The sequence below is a fragment of the Triturus cristatus genome, chromosome 1_2 (assembly GCF_964204655.1).
Source record: "Triturus cristatus chromosome 1_2, aTriCri1.1, whole genome shotgun sequence".
NCBI lineage: Eukaryota > Metazoa > Chordata > Amphibia > Caudata > Salamandridae > Triturus > Triturus cristatus.
Genome location: NC_140580.1, coordinates 1,082,627,932 through 1,082,653,213, shown reverse-complemented (window position 1 = coordinate 1,082,653,213; position 25,282 = coordinate 1,082,627,932). Strand labels below are relative to the sequence as shown.

General features: G+C 45.9%; 1 protein-coding gene across 2 annotated transcripts in view; it reads right to left on the bottom strand.

Annotated features, from left to right (window-relative positions):
- QSOX2 (quiescin sulfhydryl oxidase 2) overlaps positions 1 to 25,282 on the bottom strand; it is a 265,478-nt gene that overhangs the window by 83,082 nt on the left and 157,114 nt on the right. For both annotated transcript variants that reach the window (XM_085613372.1, XM_085613380.1), the window contains 2 exons: positions 15,180 to 15,323; positions 6,217 to 6,346 (listed from right to left, as the gene is read on the bottom strand). In XM_085613372.1, coding sequence (XP_085469498.1) covers positions 6,217 to 6,346; positions 15,180 to 15,323 — 274 coding nt within the window. The remainder of the gene's footprint in view (positions 1 to 6,216; positions 6,347 to 15,179; positions 15,324 to 25,282) is intronic.

Sequence of the window (25,282 nt, the reverse complement as noted above, 5' to 3'; positions counted from 1 at the left end):
AAAGTACACAAGGGAGACAGCTGGAGAACACACACACTCTAATGGTGCGTATAACCCAAAAGAAAAAAGTAGTGCTTGAAAAGTAATAAGTGAAAGGAGTTAAGTAATGCATCTATGCTCCTGGAGAAGGAAAAACACGAAGAGGAGGGAGACATACAAGTTAACAAAAGAACAGCTAGCACTTGAGAATGACAGTAAAGCCATCCTATTGTAAGCAATGGGCGGGCTCGAAGACTACAGTAAGCGGACAAAAAAGTCTGTTCCCCAACAGCTTGTGCTGTCTAGTATGTGAGACCTAAAAAGCACTCCTTTGAAACACATGACTGTTGCCCAAAGTGTGTGATCCTGAGCTCTTCATCCTACTTTCATTTTCTTTAACCATCCTGTTTGAGAGCACAATGAAGTAATTCAGCACCCTAGAAAAAACCTCACTTACATATGCCTAAATACGGTTAATTTAAAACAGTCTCTCTTCATGTTTAATAACAATACAGGCTACATTGAAGATCATGACAAACTGAAATATTTTGGTTAACTCATGGCAGGCTGTTCAAGGTGCAGGGGTTTTCTTGAATATTTCATAAAAAAACAAATATTAATTTAAAAAATGTCCCTAAATTCAGTGATCTAATCGCATGTATTTAATGAAGACAGAGAAATGTGGAAAAACATATTTTTCATTTTAAAATTCTTTATCATTTTTTTTCATGCTATTTGTTGCCCGAGTTACAGCTCTCAAAGGCTGGGCTCATGCTTTGGTTCTTAGAGTCAAACCAGATCCCTAGCTCAGCTCTCCCCAACGGTTTCCATCTCCCCACAAATGTAGTGTCTCCCACGCCCTTGGAAAAAAACAATTTACTAGTATGCTTGCTGCATCATCCAGGACTACTTAAGACTTCCCCAGTGTGTGAGAACTCATGCTACAAGCAGAGTCAAGGTAAGAGCATCTCCTGTTGTGCAACGTCACTGAATGCGCACTATCTTCCACGTGTCCCACTCGACCGGTACAGACACCAGCTCTAAGAACATTAGAAACAAGATCAGTGCAAACACCACCACGAACACTAGAAGAAAGTAATTCCTTAACAATATGCACAGACCAGTGCAAACAAGAGCATGAAGACCAGTAGAAGGGACTGTGAAGAAGAGTAGAAAGCAGCCTGAGGATTGCGGAGACAAACCACAGGCAGAAAACCCCTTCAGCACTGAGGAACAAAGGACAATAGTGAAGGGCAAAAAAGCAACCGCATCCCTATGGCCAAAACAAAAGTCAGCCCGACTGTACAAACTCTAAACTCCTTTGACAGGAGACATCAGCTAATTGGGGTGGTCAAGAGGATGATCCTTTCTGTACCTCCCCACGAACTGCTCTGCACACACTCCCACAAACGCACACGAGCGATACAAAGACCAGTCCAGCAAATCTGCGTGGGTGGCTCGCAAAAAACCAGAGGAACTAAAGCGATCACTACAGTGAAAGAATACAGATGAGTCCATTAATCAGTCCACAGAGCCCACTGTGTCAAGACTTGATCTAAGAAGCGGTGTAGCAGTTCCAAAACCATCACGAACCTTCTCGGTGAAGTAGCCGCTGGCATGATCTGGGAGCAGTGAAACCACCATACCCCAAACAACATGGGAGCAGCGGGAGAGCAGGCAATTAGCAATACATGAGCATAAAGCCACAGCACCAGATGACAATATTTTCTTCACAATTACATCAAACTGCTTCCATACTACATCTACCAAGGCAGATGAAGACAGATGAAAAGATGACATTAACCTTATAAGGGGAAGCCATACAGCTAAGATAGACTCCAGATGAGAATATAGAACATCAGGCTCAGCCGCACTCCACTGGGGCAGAGGATGGCTGATTCCAGATGCACTTAATGGGCTACATCAGTGCCTGGTTTAGGAGCAGCTTGAGGTCCGAACAGGAAGGGCTAGCCTGGAGGATTCCAGTGAACAACTTGGTCTAAACCTCTGAAAAGTCCAAGACTGCTGCTACCTTGCGGACAGCCTCATACAAAGAAAAAATGTCACTTGAAGGACGACCTGGGGCACACTGGAGGTCAGTTACCAGCTCTGACTCCGAACCATTGCCTTTGTGAAAGACAAGTGAAAACCCTTCCTTTGACTCGAGAAGAAAAGGTGAGATATGCTTTCTGTAAGTCATCCATGACTTCACTACACCTCCCTGAAGACGTACTGGATAAGCAGAGGACACCCAAGAGCAAGCCTACTGCCCAGACCTCCGAGGTCTAGTAAATAAAGTGCAACAGGATATCCCCAGCAGCAGTCACAAAGCCCTAATTAACAGCAACCTGAGAGGTCAGATCAATCAAATCAATCAATCAGGGATTTATAGAGCACACTACTCACCCGTGAGGGTCTCAAGGCGCATGGGGTTTCGGGCAGCTCAGAGGTCATCCGAAGAGCCAGGTCTTGAGATCCTTTCTTAAGATTTGCAAAGTAGGGCTTCATCTGATACTGAGGAGGAGTTCTTTCCAGGTCTTGGTCGTGATGTAGGAGAAGGATCTGCCCCCCGTTCTGGCTCTGAGGATGCAGAGGGCCTCGGCAAGGGCTAGGTCGGCAGAGCGGAGGTTTCTCTTGGGGGCGTGGAAGAAGAATTTTTAATTGCGGTTCTGGGGTCCGGTGTTATGGAGGGCTTTGTAGGCGTGTGGGAGTAGTTTGAAGGTTACTCTCTTTGACGGGGAGCCATTGGAGGTAGAGGAGGTGCTGGGTGATGTCATGTTGTGGGATGCGGAGGACGAGTCTTGCTGCGGCGTTCTGGAGTTCGCAAAGGAGTGGTTTGTTGATTCCGGCGTAAAGCGTGTTTCCATAGTCCAGCCTGCTGGTGAGGAGTGCGTGGGTGACGGTCTTTCTGGAGTCGGGGGGGGGGGGGGGGGGGGGTGGTATCCATTTGAAGGTCTTGCGGAGTATGCAGAGCCTGTTGAAGCATGTGGAGGACACGCCGTTGATCTGGTGGTTCAGTATGAGTGAGGAGTCAAGTATGATGCAGAGGTTGCGGGCATGGTCTGTGGGGGGGGGGGGGGGGGGGGGGGTTGCTGAGGGCGAGGGGGCCACCAGGTGTAGTCCCATGCGGAGAGGGTGGATCCAAGAATGAGGACTTGGTGATGTTGGGTTCCTTGGTGAGGGAGAGGATAAGCTGGGTGTTGTCGGCGTAAGATACTATGCTGAGTCAGTGTTTTCTGTTGATGGTTGCAAGGGGGTCATGTAGATGTTGAAGAGCGTAGGGCTGAGGGAGGATCCTTGGGGTACTCTGCATCTGATCTCTGTGGGTTCGGAGAGGAAGGGCGGGAGTTTTATACTTTGTGTTCTGCCAAAGAGAAAAGAAAAAATCCGATCTAAGGCAGTTCCTTGGATGCCGGCATCGTGGAGTCCAAGGCTAGTGTGCGGTGGGAGACTGTGTTGAAGGCTATTGAAAGGTCTAGTAGTATTAGGGCTGCAGTGTAGCCTTGATCGAGGAGGGTGCGGATGTAGTCATTGGCGGCTATGAGGGCGTTCTCGTGCTGATTTTGCTGCGGAATCCGGATTGAGATGAGTCGAGGATGTTGTTTGTTTCTATGAAGTGCGTTAGCTGGGTGTTGACGATTTTCGTGATGACTTTGGCGGCAAAGGGGAGGAGAGAGATGGGCCTGTAGTTCATGAGGTCAGTCGGGTCTGCGGAGGGTTTCTTGAGGAGTGATTTGACTTTGGCGCGCTTCCAGTCGTTGGTGAACGTGCCTATTTCAAGAGCTCAGTTGATTGTCCATCGTAGTTCTGATGGCGGAGGCGGCCCTGTGGAATATGTGAGGCGGGCTGGGGTCAGTGGGTGCTCCGGAGTGGATGCTTTTCATAGTATTTGAGGTGTCTTCCGTGGTAATAGGAGTCTATGTGAGGAGGGTCGGCTGGGTGGCGTCACTGGTGGAGGGTGTTGGGTCGGTGCTGTGGTCTTGGTCATCAAAGTTGTCGTAGAGCGTCCTGATCTTGTGGTGGAAGAAGGAGCTGTTTGTTGCAGAGGTCCTGGGAGGGAGGGATGTCGCTGGTTTCGTTGATGGGTCTTGTATGAAGACCCTGCACAGCGCTGGCCACAGCATGACCATCGACACCAAAGAGAAAAAAGCTATGGCAAGACCTTCGATAGCAAAGTAGATAATGTTGGGTTAGGGATAGTGCCAATCAGGAGGTGGAAGAGGCCTTGTGCCAAGGCAGAGGGTGCCCTGAGGAGGGGCATATGTCAGAGAAAGGAAGAGCCAACCAGGTGCTTGAAACCGGCCGCGGCAGCAGCCACCGGTGGGGGGCCATACGAGGAGCCCAGAAGCTCCTTTAGCCTGAAGATGCACCAAACAGAGACCGAGGAGGCCTAACCCTCATCAGCAGAGCTTGGGTGATGCAGTCACTGAAGTGGACTCAGCATCAGATAGCAGAAAAGCCGGGAGTTGATCTGATAGTGCATCCCTGGTGAAGGACAGAACTGGGCAGCAATACCACGCGTCTGCACTAGCAGGCGCCAAGTCAGAATGCGCCTTTGAGGTTAGAGAGGATGGGAACCACAAACCAACGACCCAACTCTAAAAGGTGAAAGTGACTGATAGGAGGGACACCTCGCATCTGGATACACGTAAAGGGTGTTATAGAGGAAGACGGCAAAATAGAGGACAAATCTTCAAATCTAGCTCGGGCCCAGATCCCAATCAAGGTAAGAACCTATTACACCCAAGCCAACCCTTTACCATCCAATGGAGGCAGCGAATGCAAACGTCTGAGTCAACAGGGCCTGTGGAGGCACAAAGCACTAGAGGAAGACACCATGAAGGGGACCAACCACAGCAAATGGATTAGTGGCACTGTAAAGCTTAAAAACCCAAAGAGAACTTCAGAGAAAAGGACATTGGATCTGTGTCGAAGGGAATTGAGAAAATTAAACAGAAACAAAAAAGAACTGACATCAGAGCGGTGGTACAAGGTTCTGCGGCACCATATCTGGAGCAAGTCATCAGCGCCGAAGAGCTATTGCAAAATGTCCAGCGGCAGTCTGGTGCCTGGAGAAGGATTCATGAAGTGAGGAATCTGCACTTAAAAGAGGCACATTTACACTAAAAAGCAGAGGCCACCATTACACCATTAAAAATGACCCAGAAGCACAGTGAAGCAATGCCAAGGGCACACAATTGAAATGTTCCTCTTATCTTTCCTTACACAAGGAGGCAACCATATGAAATTTACTCTAAGTATCCTTGTAACCCTAGCAGAGTGGAACAGAATAAAACTATTGCACTGCTCTAAGTAGATTCCTTCACTGTGCTCTTTGTGAGAAGGGGAGAAAATGTATAAGATTTAGCGTACATTTAGAGTACATGAGTGTGTAGTCTTTAGCATAAATTACTGTGGCCGTCTTTCGTACAGTTAAGCATCGGGAAGAAGCTGGCCAGTGGGAATAAAGCTGGTCCCAGCATAGAAACATTTACTCTAAAAGAGGTTACCAGAGCCAGCAATCTTTGCAGAAGATCCATCAACAGAAACCAACTCTGCTATTTAGAGGAGAACCGGCCATACCACTGGCTGCTAATAGCGACCGTGCTCTAAAGTGCAGCTGACCAGTATTGAGAATTTGGAATGACTCCTATAAGAAGGGGCCGCATTGCATTCATTCATTCCAGAAGGCGAGCCTACAGGCAAGAGGACAACTCATTAGCAGTCAGTGCTAAGAACGCACAGAATTATTTTTGCAAATGGGAAAAAGAAACTCAAGGGGGTGGGACCCCGCCAGCCCATGGCACATTCAATAAGAAAGCACCCATTATACAAAATCTTATATATTTTTGAAATTCTGCATGTAATCGGAGAACTTGTGAATGAGTGAGGCGAGAACACTAAAGCTTTAAATGTGGGAGAAACTAAACAATACATTTGGACATTCCTCAAAATTATTACATCGTTATGTCTCCCGTGACCTGGATTATTCTGTATGAAGCAGTTCTAATACTTTTTAGATTGCTTTTATGCATCTATAGGATCTGTCTAATGGTATTTTCAAAGTAATTATTTTACACAAGCAGTATTGCAGGACACGGGCACACAACAGAAGGGTAAATGCACACAAAAGATGGACAAATGCACACAAAAGATGGACAAATGCACACAAAAAAGATGGACAAATGCACACAAAAAAGATGGACAAATGGTCACAAAAGATGGACAAATGCACACCTGGGAAACGACTGATATGAAGTCCTTGAATGTCTTCAGCTTCTCCCCTTCCAACGTCTTGTGAGTGGCCAGTTCCACTCTAAGCAGATAATGCAATCCCGATTCAAGGTCGGCCATGTACAGCTTGGATCTAAAACACAAAGATGGTAAAAAGTATTATACACGCCAGTACCCTCATTAAATAACCCAATGAGACAGTCGAGGAACTGAAGAAAGAGGCAATGGGGGTGGGTTATAAATGGCTTCGCCAAAGGAAGCTTGGACTGATGCCACCGGTCAAATTCATTAGTTTTAAGTCAGGCTGGGCTCATGTTTGACATAGTTCAGTTTACTTGAAGGCTGGACTCTTGGAAACCCATGCTTCGGCTGTTCTTGCTTATGGTTGGTGAGCTGTTGCCTATTTGTTGTATTTTAGGTTATCTGAAGTATTTGTACACCACAGAAGTACCTCTGAGAACCAATGAAGAACAGTACATAGAACTTCAGACTATTCATTGATCACTCACATAAAGACAAACACGGGACCACACTGAAGCACCACCAAAGACAATCCAGTAAACATCCTTCATCCAAAATCAATGCGGGCACAGCAGGCCACTCGGCGAAGACTCAAGAACATCTGTGCTGTGCAAATATAAATGCATCAGACATGCTGAGAGCCTTTTTAACAGGCTAAGATCAGACAGGCCCTTTCTGCCACCCTGTGTCACTCTGCTGTTCTTGGAGGAACACTAATGGGGGATCAGAGCATTAGGCAGATGAAAACAGCCGTCACCTTGCTCTCCACAGATATCCCACTTACTAACAAACAGCAGAAAAATAGAAAGCATACCATAGGAGCAGAGAGAGAATGACTGCATCTAGATTCCTTCTAGGCACACAATACACATTAAATGCTAATAAAGAGGAGCAATGTAGGTAAATGCAATGAAAATGCAAAAAAAAAGTAAGCCAACAGCCCATTGCTTTTATTCCAAAACATAGGACTGAAACCTGGAATAAAACAACTAAATTCATGTGTGACAGTTTTATAATGCAAAAAAAACAACAACAAAAAACAAGATCAATTTTGTTAACCAGTCAGATAACGCATTAAAAAGCATGCAGAAAAAACAGGCACATACGGTAAGTGCTCTGTATCTTCAGCAGCTAAAGATGCTCTGGATTATGCAAATGCAAATCTCCCGGAGGCTTCTTGCGACTCTTAAATAGGCCGAGCAAAAACCCGAGTGGACCTTGGTTAAATAAACAAATGTGCATTAACAATGCCAAGAAACCAAAGATATTCCAAAAGCAATCTCGTATGTGCCTGGGTGGGGGTGGGGTGGGGGGGGGGGTACCGTTTCAATGTGGGCAGCTACATGTTTACATTTGTATTTGTTTGGCATATTTTTGATAAATCCATTTCTCATGTTTGCATGACTAAGAATGTATTTGCTGATTTAGTCAGTCGTTTTTTTTAGTTAAATATAAACAGAACTCATTAAAAGGAAAAGTAACAATACAAATGTGCTAATTAAGAATTAGCGAAAAAACGTTACCAAGGTGAATGCTGAACGTTTGCAGTCTTCTACAATGTAATGCAGAAAGTTATATAAAAAAAATGGCGGCAGATCTTACACGCCTAAGATGGCCGCAGATCTTACACGCCTAAGATGGCCGCCTCCTGATGAAACTGGCTTCCTACAGAAGGCACAGTCGAATACACCACTGTAATGGGGAACCTACCTAAGGTCATCGAACGGGAGAAGTCGGAACATCCACTCCCTTCCGCTGCTCTCACAAAAGTGAAGCTTAAGTTCAATTTTAGGTCCTTCATGCATCTGCTGTTTTGTTACTGCAGCCTGGATCGACTGGCTCCTTATCAAGGACGCCTTTAGAGAACCCTCCCCTCCAACGGCGGAGAGTGCACCATAGTCCGTAGAACCCATGCACCAAAGGTGGGAGCTGGACAAAACACCCCGCTCTACCAAAGTCCTTTAAGGGCCTGCAGCAGTGCTGTGACTAGCGACAACGTCCAGAGGGACCTGACCATTTCTCCTCAACCGAATTTCACAATCATATCCTGAGGCCAGACCCAGGCATTATACAAAAAGAATTTATGCCGTTCCTCTCGTGTAAAAGTATCTAGAAGAACAGAGTCAGGGAAGACAGGGAGTCTCACAAACCCGAAGAGTGGGGTCCGTGTGGGAAATCCATATTCCGGATAGTAATGCCCTCACACCCCCTTGCAGGTGTCATGCTTCATCATATGGGCTGCTCCTCGTCGGGTCGGCGGTGCAATACCCGACGGGCTCCCTATAATAGGGGCTCTTTGTCGGAGATCTTTTTATCCAAATGCCGTATGGTGAAGTGCGAGTATGGGGGCAGAATGGTGTAGAGTAGTGTAGTGGATTAAGATAGGGAAAGGAGTACCTGAAGTAAGCAAGTTTTATTCTGGGGGTCTCCTACCCTAATTAAAAGAAGAACAAAAACAAGGCACTAACCCGAGAATAATGTCTCGTTGAGTGTGGTTCCTTGTTTTACTCAGTGTGGGTCAACATGTTTCTCGTTGTAGGATATCTATCCTTGCGATTCGTCAGGACCTAAACAATAACGATGTTCTACACCTCAAAATGTGTGGTGAAATTATCTACTCACGAAAATGGTGTCAAAATGGTTAAAGTACCTGGATCTACCCTAATCAGTAGAACCCCAGGCTTCAACAGTACCCGGTGGTTTTTGCATAACGCCTGATGCCTAAAGATTTTAGTAAGTGAATAAGCGATGTGCTGGGAAAATGACCTGCCCTGTTCACCGGGACCCGGGACCCGGTGAACAGGGCAGGTCATTTTCCGAGCACATCGCTTATTCACTTCCTAAAATCTTTAGGCATCAGGCGTTATGCAAAAACCACCGGCAGCAAGCACAACAGCATGCAGTCTCGCATACCTTGCTTAGCAAATGTTAGTCACTTTTTTAGCTATATAGTTTGCTAATGGGGGGGGGGGGGGGGAGGTCACTTTTATTTTGGTCCGCAGGCCTATGTTTTATCCCAGCCCAAGCCTCCCTTCAGGGGTGACCCCTGCTTCACTTTACATGTCATCCACATGCAGACCCCAAGGCAGCCTCTTCAAGCCTCTGGTTGAGCTTTTTCCAAAAGAGACCATGGCTTGCTTCAAAAACGACCGCTCAATTTCACTGGGTACGGACAAGTCCTGCCACTGTGCAGGCACCCGTGCCATATGCCAGGCTGATCTCTCACTGGGCCGGACATTCTGTGGGACCACCAAGGGTAGGTATTCTGTTGTTTTTTGTTATCTATGACATCAGAGCACAAGGCACTGCTGGTCCTGGGGCATACACACAATGTGCGCTGCTACTGCTGGGATCCACTGCTGCTGCCCGCTCGCCAAAATATCACAAGATGGTCTCAGCCGAGGTTCTTGTGAGACGGGTCTTTTTACCTTCGCTTCTGAGTGTGGAGTCTGGAAATTCTCCCATTACAAAACCCACTCAGTTCCCCTAAAGCGGGTCCATAACTTCCCATCCTACATCAACGTCCAATACCTATGGGTTGGGCTGTGACAGATTTTGTGGACCTGGTGCAGGTAATGTTCACGAGTGGCATGTGTGGTCTCCATCCTGCAGACATGGGGGATGTAGCCCAAGCCCTCTATGTCACCTTGAAGACCCGACACTCTACATACGTTCCCCTTGTAGTTCCCAGTCGCCCGTCTGGGAGATACCAGGGAATACACATTCTGTCTCATATAAGGGACAGAGAGACTGACCACAGCAGCTTTACTTCTTTTGGCGCCTCCTTCCTGCAGATCTGCTCAGCCAAAAGCTACACCTGGTTGCCAAAGACTTTTTGAAGTCATATTCTATGGCCGTCTGGTGACTCCATCTTCTGTCCTTCGTTTAGAGTTGTCTGAAATTTGCAGAGATGCCTCGACGAGGCTTCCAGTTCGAGACTGCCCCCATCCTTCCTGTGTGCATAAAGTCGGGAAGATGGACTCAACTCTGGGTGGGCATTACTCTGGTTTTGAACATGCCACACCCTGGTTTCTCGCCAGTGCCGCTTGAACTGGTTATGAACTAGTTCTAGGTGCGCACTTCCTTGTACTTCTGCGGCATCTGAAGAAGCTCTGCTGCACCAGCAGGCATGGATGAAGGACCAGGAATGTTACTCTTACACTGCCACATGCCCAAACACTAGAAACAAGCTCATGTCTCTGGAGCAAACCCTGCTGCTGTGACCCTCCCTGGCAGAGTAGAGTAAGATGAACATCAGGGGAGGTAGAGGGCCGAGGAAGCTCTTGAATCTATGGAGAAAGTAAAACACTACAAGAGTCCGGGGAGTGAGGGAAGGGTACAGAAAATTTGCTAAAGTTACAAGATACGTAGTGAGGCTTGACTCAAAAAAATCCTGCACAGTAAATAGGTTTAGCGCCGGAGCACTATAATGAAGTAAAGCACAGACTGAGGTGGTAACCTTATTGAGAGATATTACTGTCTTCCGCGTGTCTAACTAAAATCACCTGGACCGCTCTGCCTAGCTATCCTGAGAGTGAAGTGCTAAAAGGGAATACTTGGTAATTGGGATTAGGGTTAAAAACGTACAGCAGGTCCAGGAGACCAGTAGTAAATACTTTTTCACAAATCCAGTGTGGTAGTATCTGCTCTGGAAACACACCGGTTTTGTGCAGCATTTTTTTTCCTTCCGTAAAAAAATATGTAGCTATGTTCCTGGTTCCTCAAGACACATGATGCAGAAAGCAAGACAAAGATAACACTTAAAACCCTACATTCAAGCTAATGTAGGGGTAGCACTAACAAAGGTAGGACTCCATGTATCCTGCTAGGTTATGTGTATTTTTAAAGCACACCATCACCCGCAAGGGTATCCTGGCGCTGAGCAGGTGTACGTGCCCGGCCCTGCTTATGGTGGGTTGGTTAATTGAAAAGTAAGGATTTCAGCTTCTTGCAGAATTAAAGAAGAGAGGAGGCGGCACTTATGTGAAGTGGGAGGTCATTTCACGCTTTAGGATGGGTGACAGAATGCTGGTCCTCCTGATGTGGGTCTGTGTATGTTTGGGACGTGTGCGAGTAGGAGTCTTGCATAGCAGAAATGTCTGGGTGGTTGGTGGAAGGAGATGCGACTGTTCAGGCGGGTAGGGTCTGAGTTGTGTAGTGCCTTGAATGTGTGTGTCAGGAGTTAGAATTGAGTGCGTTTGTAGATAAGGAACCTGTGTAGTTCCCAGGGGTGTGGTGTGATGCGAGTTCTGTGTGGGAGGGTGAGGAGGAGTGAACCATTTGAATATCTTTCTCAGTATCTTCAGGGTGAGGAAGCAGGGTGCAGTGATGGCACCGACTTACGCAGACATGTCCAGTTTTCTGTTGATTATTCCAAGGTTTCTGGTGTGGGTTACCGGTGTGCGTGAGAGTTCGGCCAGCCACCAGGTGGGAATCCCATGATGAGGTGTTGTTGCCAAAGATCACTACTTCTGTCTCGTCGGTGTTGAGCTTCAGATAGTTGGCTTTCATCCAGTTTGCAACTTCAGTCATGAAGGCAGTGAACTTGTTTCTTGGGTTGGTGGATCTTTTCCGAGAGGGAGCGTATGAGGTACGAATTAAAACGCACCACTATACACTGAACAGCAGTTGAACATTCACACCATGGATAACGTGAATGTGTTCAGATATTGAATGCATTTTATACCTTGTTCAGGATTATTATTATTTATTACACGAATTTGGTGTGAATTTAAACTAATATATAGCTATTCTAACACGTCTCTCGCAGGTCTTGTGGTCTGCCATTGATTGTCCCTAACCGGTGCTATGGTGCTACCTACATTTTAGGGTCAGAAATGACAGAACAGTAGGTTAAGCTTCCTCGATTTGAAAATATGAAACTTACATGGCGTCTCTATTAAATGAATATCGGTGTATACAATTATCTGAAGCGCTTTCTAATGGGGACTTTGGCTGTGTATCTTTCCGTTGCTTAATTTCTTTCTCCTCAGGAAGAGGTGAACGGCTCGAAAAGCCTTAGGGTTGAAAAGGTGATCAATGATACTAATTGGAGACTTTCTTTGACAAGACTTGGGCGCAGCGGGTATTAATCGTGCACAATTTGGAAGCTTGATTAAAAATCACAGTTTTCTACATTTTGGTGAATAAACTAGATAAATCAATGCAAGAAAAGTGAACTTTGAACATTTAACCTTATTTGATTCCGTGTCCTGTATGAGGTCCCGTAGACTATTTCCAATTATTCACTTTGTGACTACTCTGCCGCCTAGTGGCGGAACCTGAAAGTGCACTCACAGCAGTACATTTAAATCTTTGCGCATTGAAACCAATTATGCATGCTTGCATCATACGTGGCCTACAAATTAACTACTTTCTTTGTAAATTGGTCCATTTGCGTTGTTACAATAAAGGCTCACTTGAATACCCTGGTGCTGAATAGGGATCAATGGCTTTAAGGTACCATAACACTTTGCATAAGGATGAGAGACACCTCAGTTACACAGTGGGGCTAATGGTTAATCCGCTTATAGACTAGCATTACCTCCTTGAAGAGGAAAGGTTTTTATGCAGCCTCAAAATTATTAACTTGGTATCTTTTCCAAAAGTGAACCAGTGGACCAATGCCATGTTTATTATCTTCTTGTCCCACTCATTAAGAGCGTTCCTGAAATGCTACAAGACTCTGCCGCATGAGAGCAAAGTTGAAACTGTACAAGGAATGTACAATCTAGAAAAGCATATGGAAGAATTTACCAAGATGGAAGATAAGATCAAAACTCTTAAGACGCGCCAACTATGGAGCAGCAGATTTTAATGTCACAACAATCTGCAGACTGAATACACAACTGGTAGATCTGCTAGCTCACAAGGGGAATACAGCTCTATGGGGCAAAAGAACTACTGAGTATGAACAGTTTAAAGCTCATTCAATGCACTTTAAACTGAATGACAGACTATCCACACCTGGGAGGTCTCCACTTCTCTACACACTCCTCATGGCTCAGCTAATGGCTTCTGTGGAGTGCTTTCAACAGACCCTAGGTACACAATCACAAAACAATTCTCACATAAGGCACATTGAACGCAAACGCTTTCTGCCCATCCAGACACCAGCATGTAATGCATAAGCATGCTCTTTCGTGCCTGGTACTCTTCTAATGCACACATAGGCGCAGCGACGATAGCAGCACATCTCTGGTCCTCATGCATGAACATCAGGAATGTGTGTCATAGACTCTTTCATCGAAAGCACTTGCAGAGTGGTAGGTAAACCGGTTTGCAAATGTGCTTCTGCGCCTCGTCGCGGGTAAGAAGCTTAATATAAATGCACCTACAATACAATACACCTAAATGCCTTGCCACGACCTCTGGCCACACCAATTGAACTTCATAACCCATCGCTCTATTAATTAAGACACACTTATAGCCTACCAAAATAGAACCACAAATGCTCTACTGATGTTACAGCTCTTAAAACAGAACCAGACTGTAGTCTGTCGGAATCCGGCAAGTGATGGAGAGAAAGCAGACAGCGATAGTACTGCAAAGCCATACACATCCTAGAATGGGAGCACAAACACCTCTGATGTAACATAAAAAATATCTCCAGAGACTCTGGAAGCATGCAGAAACGCAGGACCGAATTATGCATCAGGGTTGTGTTATTGGCAATAAGAAGCAAACAATGAGTCGCAATGCAGCACATTTTGTGACAGCACTATTACACAATTCCGTCATTTTTAACACACACTAATGCGGTCAGGGAAAGTGGTTTATCTCATGAACTGTTAATCTTTGCAAAACGTCTGCTATTGATTGGCATCAATTGACAAGTTTATCTTAACATATTGTGAGATCAATATTTCCAGACAAACAGCTTGGTCCTGCCAGCCAATAAGGTCCAGACAACTGTTCATCGCTCCTGGAATCAGAAATCTACAGTCTGGACGGAGAAGCCATCTTTCACCACAACAGACTATGCGCGTCACTAGTTCACTTGCCCTCTTTTCAAAGATGAAGTCAAACGCAGCTTCTTGCAGCGGCCATGCAACGCTCCTTGGTTAAGGGCAGGGCGCACAAAGTCTGGAAGCCAGATGGGGACACAAGACGCACGCTTAGTGCAAGTGCACACGTGCACCATTGCACCATTGCCATTCTAGCACAATTGAACAAGGCGACAGAGTATGTGGATTCTGGATCATGGCACAGAAATGTTCTCAGAACCCCTCCGCTGGCGCACCAAGTAGAAGCTACAATATCTTGGTCACTGACACTGTAGGAAGTTGACATTTTGTAAGTGTCTGCTGTGTTCTTCAGCAGGTAATGATGCATGTTCTCAGATTTTATTTTTCTGCCTGTACTGCTCTCCACAGATGTTACTTGTTCTCTTGGGGGAGGAGGAGTTGGGACTACTGGTGGCGTTGCTGACAGTGGCACCGAGGAATGGAAATGACGACACCGACTTCTCTTTATGTGCAGTGTGTGTGGGTCCGGTACCCGATCTCTGCTGCCTCAGACACCGCATGTTTTAACACTGGAGTTGGCTATCTTCAGAGAGACACCAGTTTCTCTTAACCTTTTCTCGTGCTTTCATCTTAGGGTACATCTTCAGTGAGCTAGGAAAACCCACAAGCCCTGCAGTTGGAACTATCCCATGAAGAACTAACAACCTGATAAAGAACACTTGGATGATGTGGTACAAAACTGCACATTTTTCCGCATCATCAATTCACACAAGCAGAACGCACAGGTCTTTACCACAAGATGGCAGCAGAGAACAGCAGATGAAAGCTGAGCATTTCGCTGCATGGCTAACTAGGCGCCACAACTGCATATTTAAAGGGACTGTTCTACAGGGCAGGCATAACTTCCTGGACTACTGGTCACGATAAACAATTCAAAGACTCCCCCCCCCCCCCCCTTCCCCCCACCGTAAAGCTTACTGGTCATGCTTGTCCAAGCCTCTGACGTCACTCTTTTCTTCTACTTTCTGCTTCACTGGCAGCTCTGGATGGGATGGCTGCCTCTTCTTAACGCCTGGCAGGGACTTTAAATGGGAGGAAAACGTCGTCCGAAGGGGTTTCACGCTGTGAGAAAGAAACAAACACAAGGGTTAAAAGTTCAAGCAGTGATTTAACACTTCAGGCTCTCGCAGACTCCATCTTATTCAGATCAGGGAAGCATATGTGGCCTCTATCACGACCTGCTGTTTTCACCCAGTAACAGAGAACTTCTACTACAAGGTGTGCGTACTCTGTCTCGTCGGATGGATAACTTGGGCATGTTCCAGACAGGCAAAACACATTTCAACATTTAGAATTGGAAGTTATTTACCTGTAACAACAGTTTCCCCAAAATGGGAGTCTTCAATAAATTCATGAACAATAAATATCTTCGTCCAGGCAACATTTCCATGTTATTTAGTTTTCTCTTGTGATCTAGTTATACAAATAAATATTTTACAAAATAGAAAAAAAATGTGTTGAAGGTCACACGAGGCAGTATTGCTGACGAAATCCCATGGTTTGAACCAGTATAGAACCTCACACAGGGAAAGACGGGGTTGTCATAGTGCAGCCAAGGCGCGCCACAGACGCAGAATGCTGCATTGTGGGAGTTGTAGGCCAGGTTATTTGGTCGGACTCTTAATAGAAGCATGATCTAAAAGATGACCAAATGTTGCTGTCTCTCTGGCACCCAGACAGGGAAGCAGAAGAGATCGCATGCACTTCTTTAACACACTCATGATGCCGAATGGAATGACAGGTAAGTAAAACAAAGGCAAACAATGGAAGCATTTCATATCTGAAGACGTCACCGTCCCCGTCACCTGAAACAAGGCAGATAAGACCAGGATTGGTGCCGGCGGACACCCTGCCTTGGGCTGCAGGTGTATCGGAGCTGTACGTACCTCATAAGAAGCAGCGACAGTTCAGCTGGCAGAAGCGGTCATGGTCTGTGAAGAAACAGACCCAGGCTTCATGCAACACCCTAGGCTGGGGTCTTCAAACGGGAGGGGGGGGGGAGGGGGCTAGGCTCCGTCCAAAGGAAGCATTATGCTGATAACAGTGCTTTGTTATCGTTGGTAAGGCCTGCCTGATCAGAATAGTGGAAAATCTACTAATACCTGTAAAGCCACTTTCTACAGACTGATGAATTTATAATCGGTGAATACAGCAAAACTACCCTACGTCCTGGATTTGGATACCTGTGGAGTTGGCCTCACGGCTGCAAAATGTGTAGAAAAACACTTGCTCGATGGGCTACTGAGTCAAGACCTTGTGGAAAGAAGACCCAGAGGGAGGGAAATGACTCTAGACCGGAGAAAGACCGAACAGGCAAGATGTCTGCACCGTAAGGGTTTCTCTTTATCGCTTGTCTTTTGCCAGTTCACGATTTGTTCCAAATCCTTCTTTGGCGAGTATTAGAAAGACAGCTGCGGGACTCTTTCCCATCTCTGAGAGCAGAGTGAGCAGCAGTTTCTGTTGCTCGTCTGCAGGGGTGAAGGGCAGTGTTAATTCACCCTTTTTTTTTTATTTTATTTATAAGCATTTATTATTTAATGCAAGCAAGGTACAGCAATGTATAAAGAAAAAAAAAACCAGTAATACAGTCCACAAATACACTTAATGGTACAGAAAAAAGAAAAAGAAAAAACCAAGTACATTACTTAGGTCAAGGTATCGTTAATCCAATTCTCTAAAGGACTCCAGAGTTCTTCACCCAACCTTCTCTTTTTCCTACTTTTAACACTATATATGGCCTTTTCCAAATTATACTTCGCAAGTAAACATGCTCTCCAGGTAGGAAAAGTGGGAGAGTCTGAGCTCAACCAGGCTTGAGTAATGCATGCCCTCCAAGTGGACATACAAATAAAAAGAAAATTTGTCTGTCCCGCAGATAACTCAAATGGTGTCAGACCTATTATTATTAATTCTCCTGTCAAAATAATTGTCTGATCTGTCAATATTGTTAAAAATGTTTGGATTTCTGACAATACAGGAGACAAACGAGGGCATGCAAAAAACATATGGAGAGCGTCTGCTGCGTAAAGTCCGCATCGACTACACAGTGTACCTACAGTAGTTGACCATTTGCTAATTTTGGCTGGTGAATAGTATAGATCGAATAAAGCCATATAGTGCTGTGTACGTGATCTCCCAGTTATTAGTATTGTGTTGGCCAAATCTATTGATTCTTGGATTTTGGTATTTGTTAACCCCAATTTTTCATTCCATTTTTTTTGACATAGCAAAATATCATCAGGCAATGAGGCCAAAAGAAGATTATAATATGTGCCGATCTTTTTTTTAGTGAAAAGACTGTCTATAAGAGGGATCCTAGTCAGCCGTGTTCGGACTGACGGGCAAAGGGTATTAAAGAAACTATGTATCTGCACATATTTAAAATAATCATTACAGGTTAGGTTGTACTTGGTCTCTAACACTGAGAAGGGGGTTAACTGACCGTCCTCACAAAGATCGCCTATACAGTTGATACCTAAGTCACGCCAACGTGTCACGACTGTATCCTGAAAAATTGCAGGAAAGATATTAAATGACTTGAATGGTGTATACACCAAGATTTTGCCGATACCCATTTGCTTTTTAATTAGCCGCCAAGTACCGAAAGCCGCACTCAAAACCTTAAACTTTGTTTTTTTAAAATAACTAGGTTCGACAATTCTCAAAAAACTACCATGACAGTCTGTACCCATTGCAAATTCGTAAATAGAAGGTGTGTGGCTAGCTGGAATACGTAATCGTGGCCCTATTATCAAAGGTGAAATAAACTGTAGCACTGCAGCAAGATAATAAAAAAGAAAATGTGGGATTCCCCAGCCTCCTCTTGATTTGGGAAGAATCATTTTTTTGTATGACCTACGATGACCTCTATACCCCCAAAGAAATCTTGCCGACATCCTTTCCAGCTGTTGAAAAAAAGTCAAGGGAAACGGTAGTGGGATTGTTCTGAACATATATAAAAATTTGGGTAAAATCAGCATTTTCAGAACGTTGCATCTGCCAAATAAAGATAAATGGAAATGATCAATACGTTCTAAAGATGACTGCGCTTTTTTAAGTATGGGCGTAAAATTAATTTCAGGAATGGCGCCAACTGGGGATGTAATTTTTATACCCAAATAAGTAGCAGCTGAGACTATATTTAGCTGTTCTGGGGGATTCGGTCCTACAAATAAAATTTGTGTTTTTTGTACGTTTAATCTATAGCCAGAAAAATTACCAAATTGCAATGCAAGGTCTTGTATTATTGGCATTGCCCCCTTAATATCTGTTGTCAATACAACGATGTCATCTGCATATGCAAGGGCTCTATATATTGTGGCAGACACTTGAACTGGTTTTATGTCCTCTGTATTATTAAGTCTATTTAGAAAAATATCAATATATAGGGCAAAGAGAAGAGGTGAAACAGGACACCCCTGCCGAGTCCCACGGTTTATACTGAAGGGCAAGGATTTCTTCCCAGCAATACTAATACAGGAAAAAGGGGCAGCATAGAGTGCTTTTAGGGCTGTAATCATTTTAGGGCCGAAGCCTTTTCGGATGAGAAGATCCCAGAGATATGGCCAGGCCACCCTGTCGAATGCCTTTTCGGCATCCAACAGGGTGATACCCAAATCTATGCTTGAAGCGTGGGCCCAGTCCATCAAAGCAATCACTCGTCTGACATGATCAGAGGTATCTCTATTAGGAATAAACCCGTGCTGCGAGTGCGAGACTAATGTGGAAATAACCCCCGAAAGGCGTGTTGCTAATAATTTAGAATAAATTTTGCTATCGGCATTTAAAAGAGATATAGGTCTATAAGAGGATGGTTGTAAGGGTGGTTTCTCCTTTTTAAGGAAAGCCATAATGATGGATTCACTCCAAGAGGGGGGTGTAAACCCTTTCTGTGCTTCCAAGCATGTTAAGAATAGTGCCTGCTTTAACACATGTCTGAAAATTTTATAGAATTCAAGAGGAATTCTGTCCGGTCCCATGGCCTTACCCGCAGGTAGAGAGAGAATAGCTGCTTCTATCTCCTCCCAGGTTATATCTTTGTCTAATGAAGCTTTCAACATAGGCGACAGCCTGGAAAACTCATTATTGACGAGAAAGTTTGAAAGTGATTCCGTTGAATACGTGGTCACCTCCTCCATATACACATTTTTGTAAAACAAACGAAACACCTCCAATATTTTGTCTGGCTGATCATACACCTGACCAGATTCATCCTGTATTTTATTTATAGTGTTTAAGCTGGCTTTTTGCCGAATTTTCTTTGCCAAAAGATGTCCAGACCTCTCGCCCATCTCATAAACCTGTGTTTTGAAAACAGCAAGTTGTTCTGCGAGTTTTGAGGCAAAATTTTCATACAGCCGAGACTTAGATATAGCTAAAGTGGCATTGATTTTCTTGGTATCTAAGGAGTTCTTAATAGCATCCACTAGTGCTACCTCACAGTCCTGTATATCATTATAATAAGTTGTTAACTTACGCTGGTATTCCCTTTGCTTATTGATTGAATAAGATAGAGTTTCTCCTCTCACCCCTGATTTGAAGGCATCCCATACCATCTGAACAGTCGTTGAACCCATATTAAGTTCAAAAAAATCCTTAATCCATCTTTCCATATGTGCAATGTAAGATGGATCTACTAACAACCTCCGTTCAAATGACCATGTTGTTGCTTTGCCAGATAATATAAAATCTGTTTTAAATTCTGTTACTATGGGATTATGGTCCGATATTATTTTTGGAAATATCTCATACTTACAGTTGGATATTAATATAGATGATATGAAAAAATAGTCCAACCGAACAAATTTTTTGTGGGGTGCCGAGAAGAAAGTATATCCCGGAAGAGTACTTCTTTTACTGAAGCCCACATCCTGAAGACTAAATTCGGAGACCAAACCATGTAATGCTTTAAAGATCTTCCTTTTTGAACCTGTATAGACTACTTCGTGAGTGATATCATAATCAGGTTCCAAATGAATATTTAGATCCCCGCAGAGAAGAAGAGTAGAAGGCCAGTCAGTAAGCTCTACACTTAAAAAATTCAGCAGATCAGGATCGTCCGTATTTGGACCATACATGGAGCAAAGAGTCCACGAGGTACACTCTACTACAATTTCGGCTATTACCCAACGACCATATTGGTCGGTCTTAATTCGTTTCAGAACAGCCTGATTTCTTCTACTAAGTATAGCTACCCCTTTGGTAGTAGTGCCTTGATTAGTGCAGCCGAGCACATACATGCCCAAGTCAGCCAGCCAAGCTCTATTGTCCCCTTCCCCGCACAGCTGATCTGAACGCTGTCGCGGGCCGCCATTTCTTGCCACGTCATTCCGGGGAAGCCTGGTGAGGCCACGCCCCCTTCATCACGGGCCACGCCCCCCCCGCTTTAAAACGCGCCAAATTGCAGGCGCCAGCAGATAGACTGAACTCCTGAGGCGGAAGTCGGGAGCAACGAGCGAACCCTTTGAAAAATTGATTTTACTGTGTATTATCCGTGTACTATTTTGTGTGCTTGCGCACTTTTAAAGATACTTACTTTGGCAATATTCTCGCTATTACCCCTTCCCCGCACAGCTGATCTGAACGCTGTCGCGGGCCGCCATTTCTTGCCACGTCATTCCGGGGAAGCCTGGTGAGGCCACGCCCCCTTCATCACGGGCCACGCCCCCCCCCCCCCCGCTTTAAAACGCGCCAAATTGCAGGCGCCAGCAGATAGACTGAACTCCTGAGGCGGAAGCCGGGAGCAACGAGCGAACCCTTTGAAAAATTGATTTTACTGTGTATTATCCGTGTACTATTTTGTGTGCTTGCGCACTTTTAAAGATACTTACTTTGGCAATATTCTCGCTATTACCCCTTCCCCGCACAGCTGATCTGAACGCTGTCGCGGGCCGCCATTTCTTGCCACGTCATTCCGGGGAAGCCTGGTGAGGCCACGCCCCCTTCATCACGGGCTACGCCCCTTCCTGCTTTCCACCTACATAAACCATGTGCCTTCCACGGCCGCGCAGCGGACGGGCGCAGCGGGCGCGCCGGCAGCGTGCCGAAGGCGCGCCAAAGGCAAGCCCGTCTGCGCCCGTCCGCGCCAGGACGGGCCTGAGGGCATGCCATGCCGCCCAGCCTATTACATATTCCCCCCAAGCACTCAGAGACCTTCAGTACACCGTCACTCTACCATCCCCTACGACTTTGCATCGCATTACGTCAGCAGGCCTCTCGCGCCCTAACCAACTCCTCCCCAAGGGCTGTATACCCTTAGCATTGCCACCAGCGAACACTACATCCCTCAGGGTATCCTATCTTAATACCCGCTCACTGGTGAAGCACTCGGAGGATATTTTTATCCTGCTAACCAGCTCGAACCCTGACATGCTTTTATTGACAGAAACATGGCTTACCTCAGAGTCCATGCCGGATATTCTGGCAGCCCTCCCCCCCCGATTACTACATCCTTCGCGCCGACCGCCCTGGCGACCGGCCTGGGGGTGGAGTAGCGGCCATTATCTCCAAGCGTCTGATATCCTTATCCTCTTACTCCCTTCCGTTACCTGAGGTGGAGAACCTAATTATCAGCGTGCAAACGGACGTTGGTCCCCTCACTTTCCTTCTACTTTATCGGCCCCCACACCCCATGCCATCTTTTCCCACCATTCTTAGTGAACAACTGTCTTCCCTTCTTATATCGCACTCCCACCTCGCCATTTTTGGCGATCTGAATTACTGGTTTGGCGACAGTCACGCCGGCCCTCATGCTACTGAGCTTTTTGAGACGCTTAAAAGTCTGAACCTTGTCCAACATGTCTCCGAACCCACTCACATCAAGGGACATGTTTTGGACCAGATCTGGACCTGCAACCTGGAGTTGTCCCCACCAGTCATACGTCCGTGTGCCTGGTCTGACCATCACTTGGTAGACACCATCATCACGGCTGCTGTTCAGGCCCCTGCTCCCTTGATGGCCGGCGGCCTTGCCCGCAAATGGAGTTCATATGACTCCCAGGGATTTCTTACTGCCCTGGCTGACTCCTGCCCGGCGATCTCTGACCCTATTGATACGGATAGGCTAGAACATAACGTGGCCACCTGGCTTGAGTCAGCCAGCGATCTGTTTGCCCCCTTGGTCAAATTCCCCTGTACCAGACACAGGAACTCTCACAGATGGTTTTCCGACGACCTCAAAGCCCGGAAACTCAAAACTCGCCAGTTGGAACGCATCTGGAGACATGATTATTCTGACCTAGCCAAACAATCTTACCTGACTGCCCGTAAAGAATTTAAGACAGCTATCCGTTCAGCAAAAACCGAACACTTCGCCAGTAGGATCTCTCTGGCAGCTAACAAATCTAAGGAGGTGTTCAGAGTTTTGAACGAGTTAACCACAGACGACAGGACCCTACCAGCCCAGACCCCTACTCAGGAGGCCTGTGACACCCTGAACTCGTTCTTTTTAGAAAAAATTTCCACAATTAAAAAATCCATTCCTTCACTCCCCCAACTGTCACTACCGGATACATCTCTTAACAACCCATTGTCCTTCACTTCTTTCCCGGCTCTAGACTCTTCTTCTCTGGCGGAACTAGCCACTCGTGTAAAATCCGGCTCCCCAAATGACTGCTGCCCACCGTCCATTTTGCGGAGCATATGTCTCAATTTACCTGACAGTATCCTACATCTCCTTAATAGCTCCCTCAGTAGCGGCATCTGCCCCACTTCCTTCAAGGAAGCCATCCTGGTACCCTTACTAAAAAAACCTGGCGCCGACATGTTGGAGCCATCGAACTACCGCCCCATCTCCCTTCTCCCTTATTTCTCTAAACTTATGGAGGCTCACGTCACTCGCTGCCTGTCCAGGTTTATAGAATCCTCTGGCTACCTTGTACCAAGTCAGGCCGGCTTCAGACCCGCCCATTCTACTGAAGCCGTTATCCTGGCAGTCCTTGACACACTCAGAGGCAACGCGGACGCGGGAAAACCCCAAGCCCTCGTCCTACTGGATCTGTCGGCCGCGTTCGACACGGTGGATCATGACATCCTTCTCCACCGTGTCGGGCAGGCGGGCATCCAGGGCGTTGCTTTTGAGTGGGTCAGGTCCTTTCTTACGGGGAGAACACAGGCGGTCCGCCTTGGCCCCTACACTGCTAAAAAAACTCTCACATCCTGTGGAGTTCCCCAAGGCTCTTCCCTTTCCCCGCTCCTCTTTAATCTTTACCTCCGACCACTTATTCAATCACTTCTGAAATGGGACATCGTCACTTATAACTACGCTGACGATCTCCAGATCATCTTCCCCCTCAACTCACCAAATGCCATCAAATCTTTTCATGGAGCCATGACTCATATCCAACTCTGGATGAACCAGAACCAATTGAAGCTGAACCCCGGTAAAACTGAGCTCCTACTTCCTGGACTCAGTTCCACCTACTGGGGTCCACAGTTCTGGCCTCCAGAGTTCGGCTCCCCCCCCCGTCCCTGCAAAAACAGTAAAAAGTCTAGGTGTCATCATTGACACCGAGCTTTCTCTCAGGGCTCAGGTGGGAGCGGTGGTTTCCTCCTGTATGTTTCAACTTCGGAGGATCCGCAAAATCCGCCACTTTCTTCCCCCGGCAGCACTCACCCAAACTGTTATCTCGCTGGTACTTTCCCGTCTGGATTTTTCCAACGCCATCTATCACGGCCTACCACAATACCTGACTCAACGCCTCCAAATCGTCCAGAACCAGGCTGCCCGCTTGATCCATGGAACACCCAGATGGCAATCAGCTAAACCTTTGCTTGTGAATTTGCACTGGCTCCCGGTCGAGCGAAGGGCCGCCTTCAAGGTGGCTTGTCTTACCTTCAAGGCACTTCACGGCCCTTCCCCTGCTTTCCTGAAATCTACCATCCACCCTTACTGTCCTACACGCCATCTTCGATCCGCCCACCTTGACTTGTTGATCATCCCCAGGGGCAAAACTAAGATTCGGCGGACGCCGGTTCTCCCAGTTGGCCCCTGGACTCTGGAACACCCTCCCTCTTTCTATCAAATCCTGCTCTTCTTTCCTCAACTTTAGGAAAATGCTAAAAACTTATCTTTTCCCTACCCCCACGTAGATTCTGTTACCTCTACCTCCTCCTCACTCTGTTCTGTCTACCAGCGCCAGGAAGCTTCGGTGTCAGTGCGCTTTACAAGCAACACTTAACATAACATAACATTTAAGATGAGTTTCCTGTATGCAGAGGAAATCTAGTCTCATACTCTGGATTATTTGTGCACATATACCACGTTTTTTTATTATTAAGGCCACAGACGTTCCAAGAACATACTCTGATGCTAGTCATCGCGACAAGTTAGTATCTAAACAGTAGATTGTCATTTGACATATGGGATAGATTGAATACTGAAAAAAAATTGAACCATCAAAAAATAGAAATAGGTACAGGCATAGATCAGAAAGTCCTACAAAATCATGCTCACAGTAATTCGTAAAGTAACTAGAGCTGTCCTTGCTTGCCCCCCCACAAAACACCGCAATCACCCACCACCCTTTGAACCCCCTCCCCCCACCCTTCCCAGCACCCACCCACACGGGGTATAGGGACTGAGCAGTCCCTAAGATGATGATGAAAAGAAGAGCTAGATGTAGCTCACCGCATGTTTCCATCTGCCTAGGGTATCACAAAAAAAAAAAGGAGAACAGATGAGGATGGTCTATATATCACCTAAGGTACAATCCTTCAAGAGTAAGGGAGAAGAAAAAAAAAGGAAGAGCAGACTTATTTCTCTATCCATCTCGTTGCATCGACCACCCTTCTGATTCTACTTAACCCTTGTATGCTTTGCACATATCTACTCAATTCATCTCTAAACAAAACATAAAATACATGATACCCATAATAATCACATGATGCCCCTAATATGCCAGATAATTGACAGTTGTGATGAAGACTTTATAATAACATCAAAGTGAATGTAAACAGTCTTTAGCAGTTTTCTCAGTAGTCAAAAAATATATTTTCTCCTTATTAACCACTTTAAGCTTTGA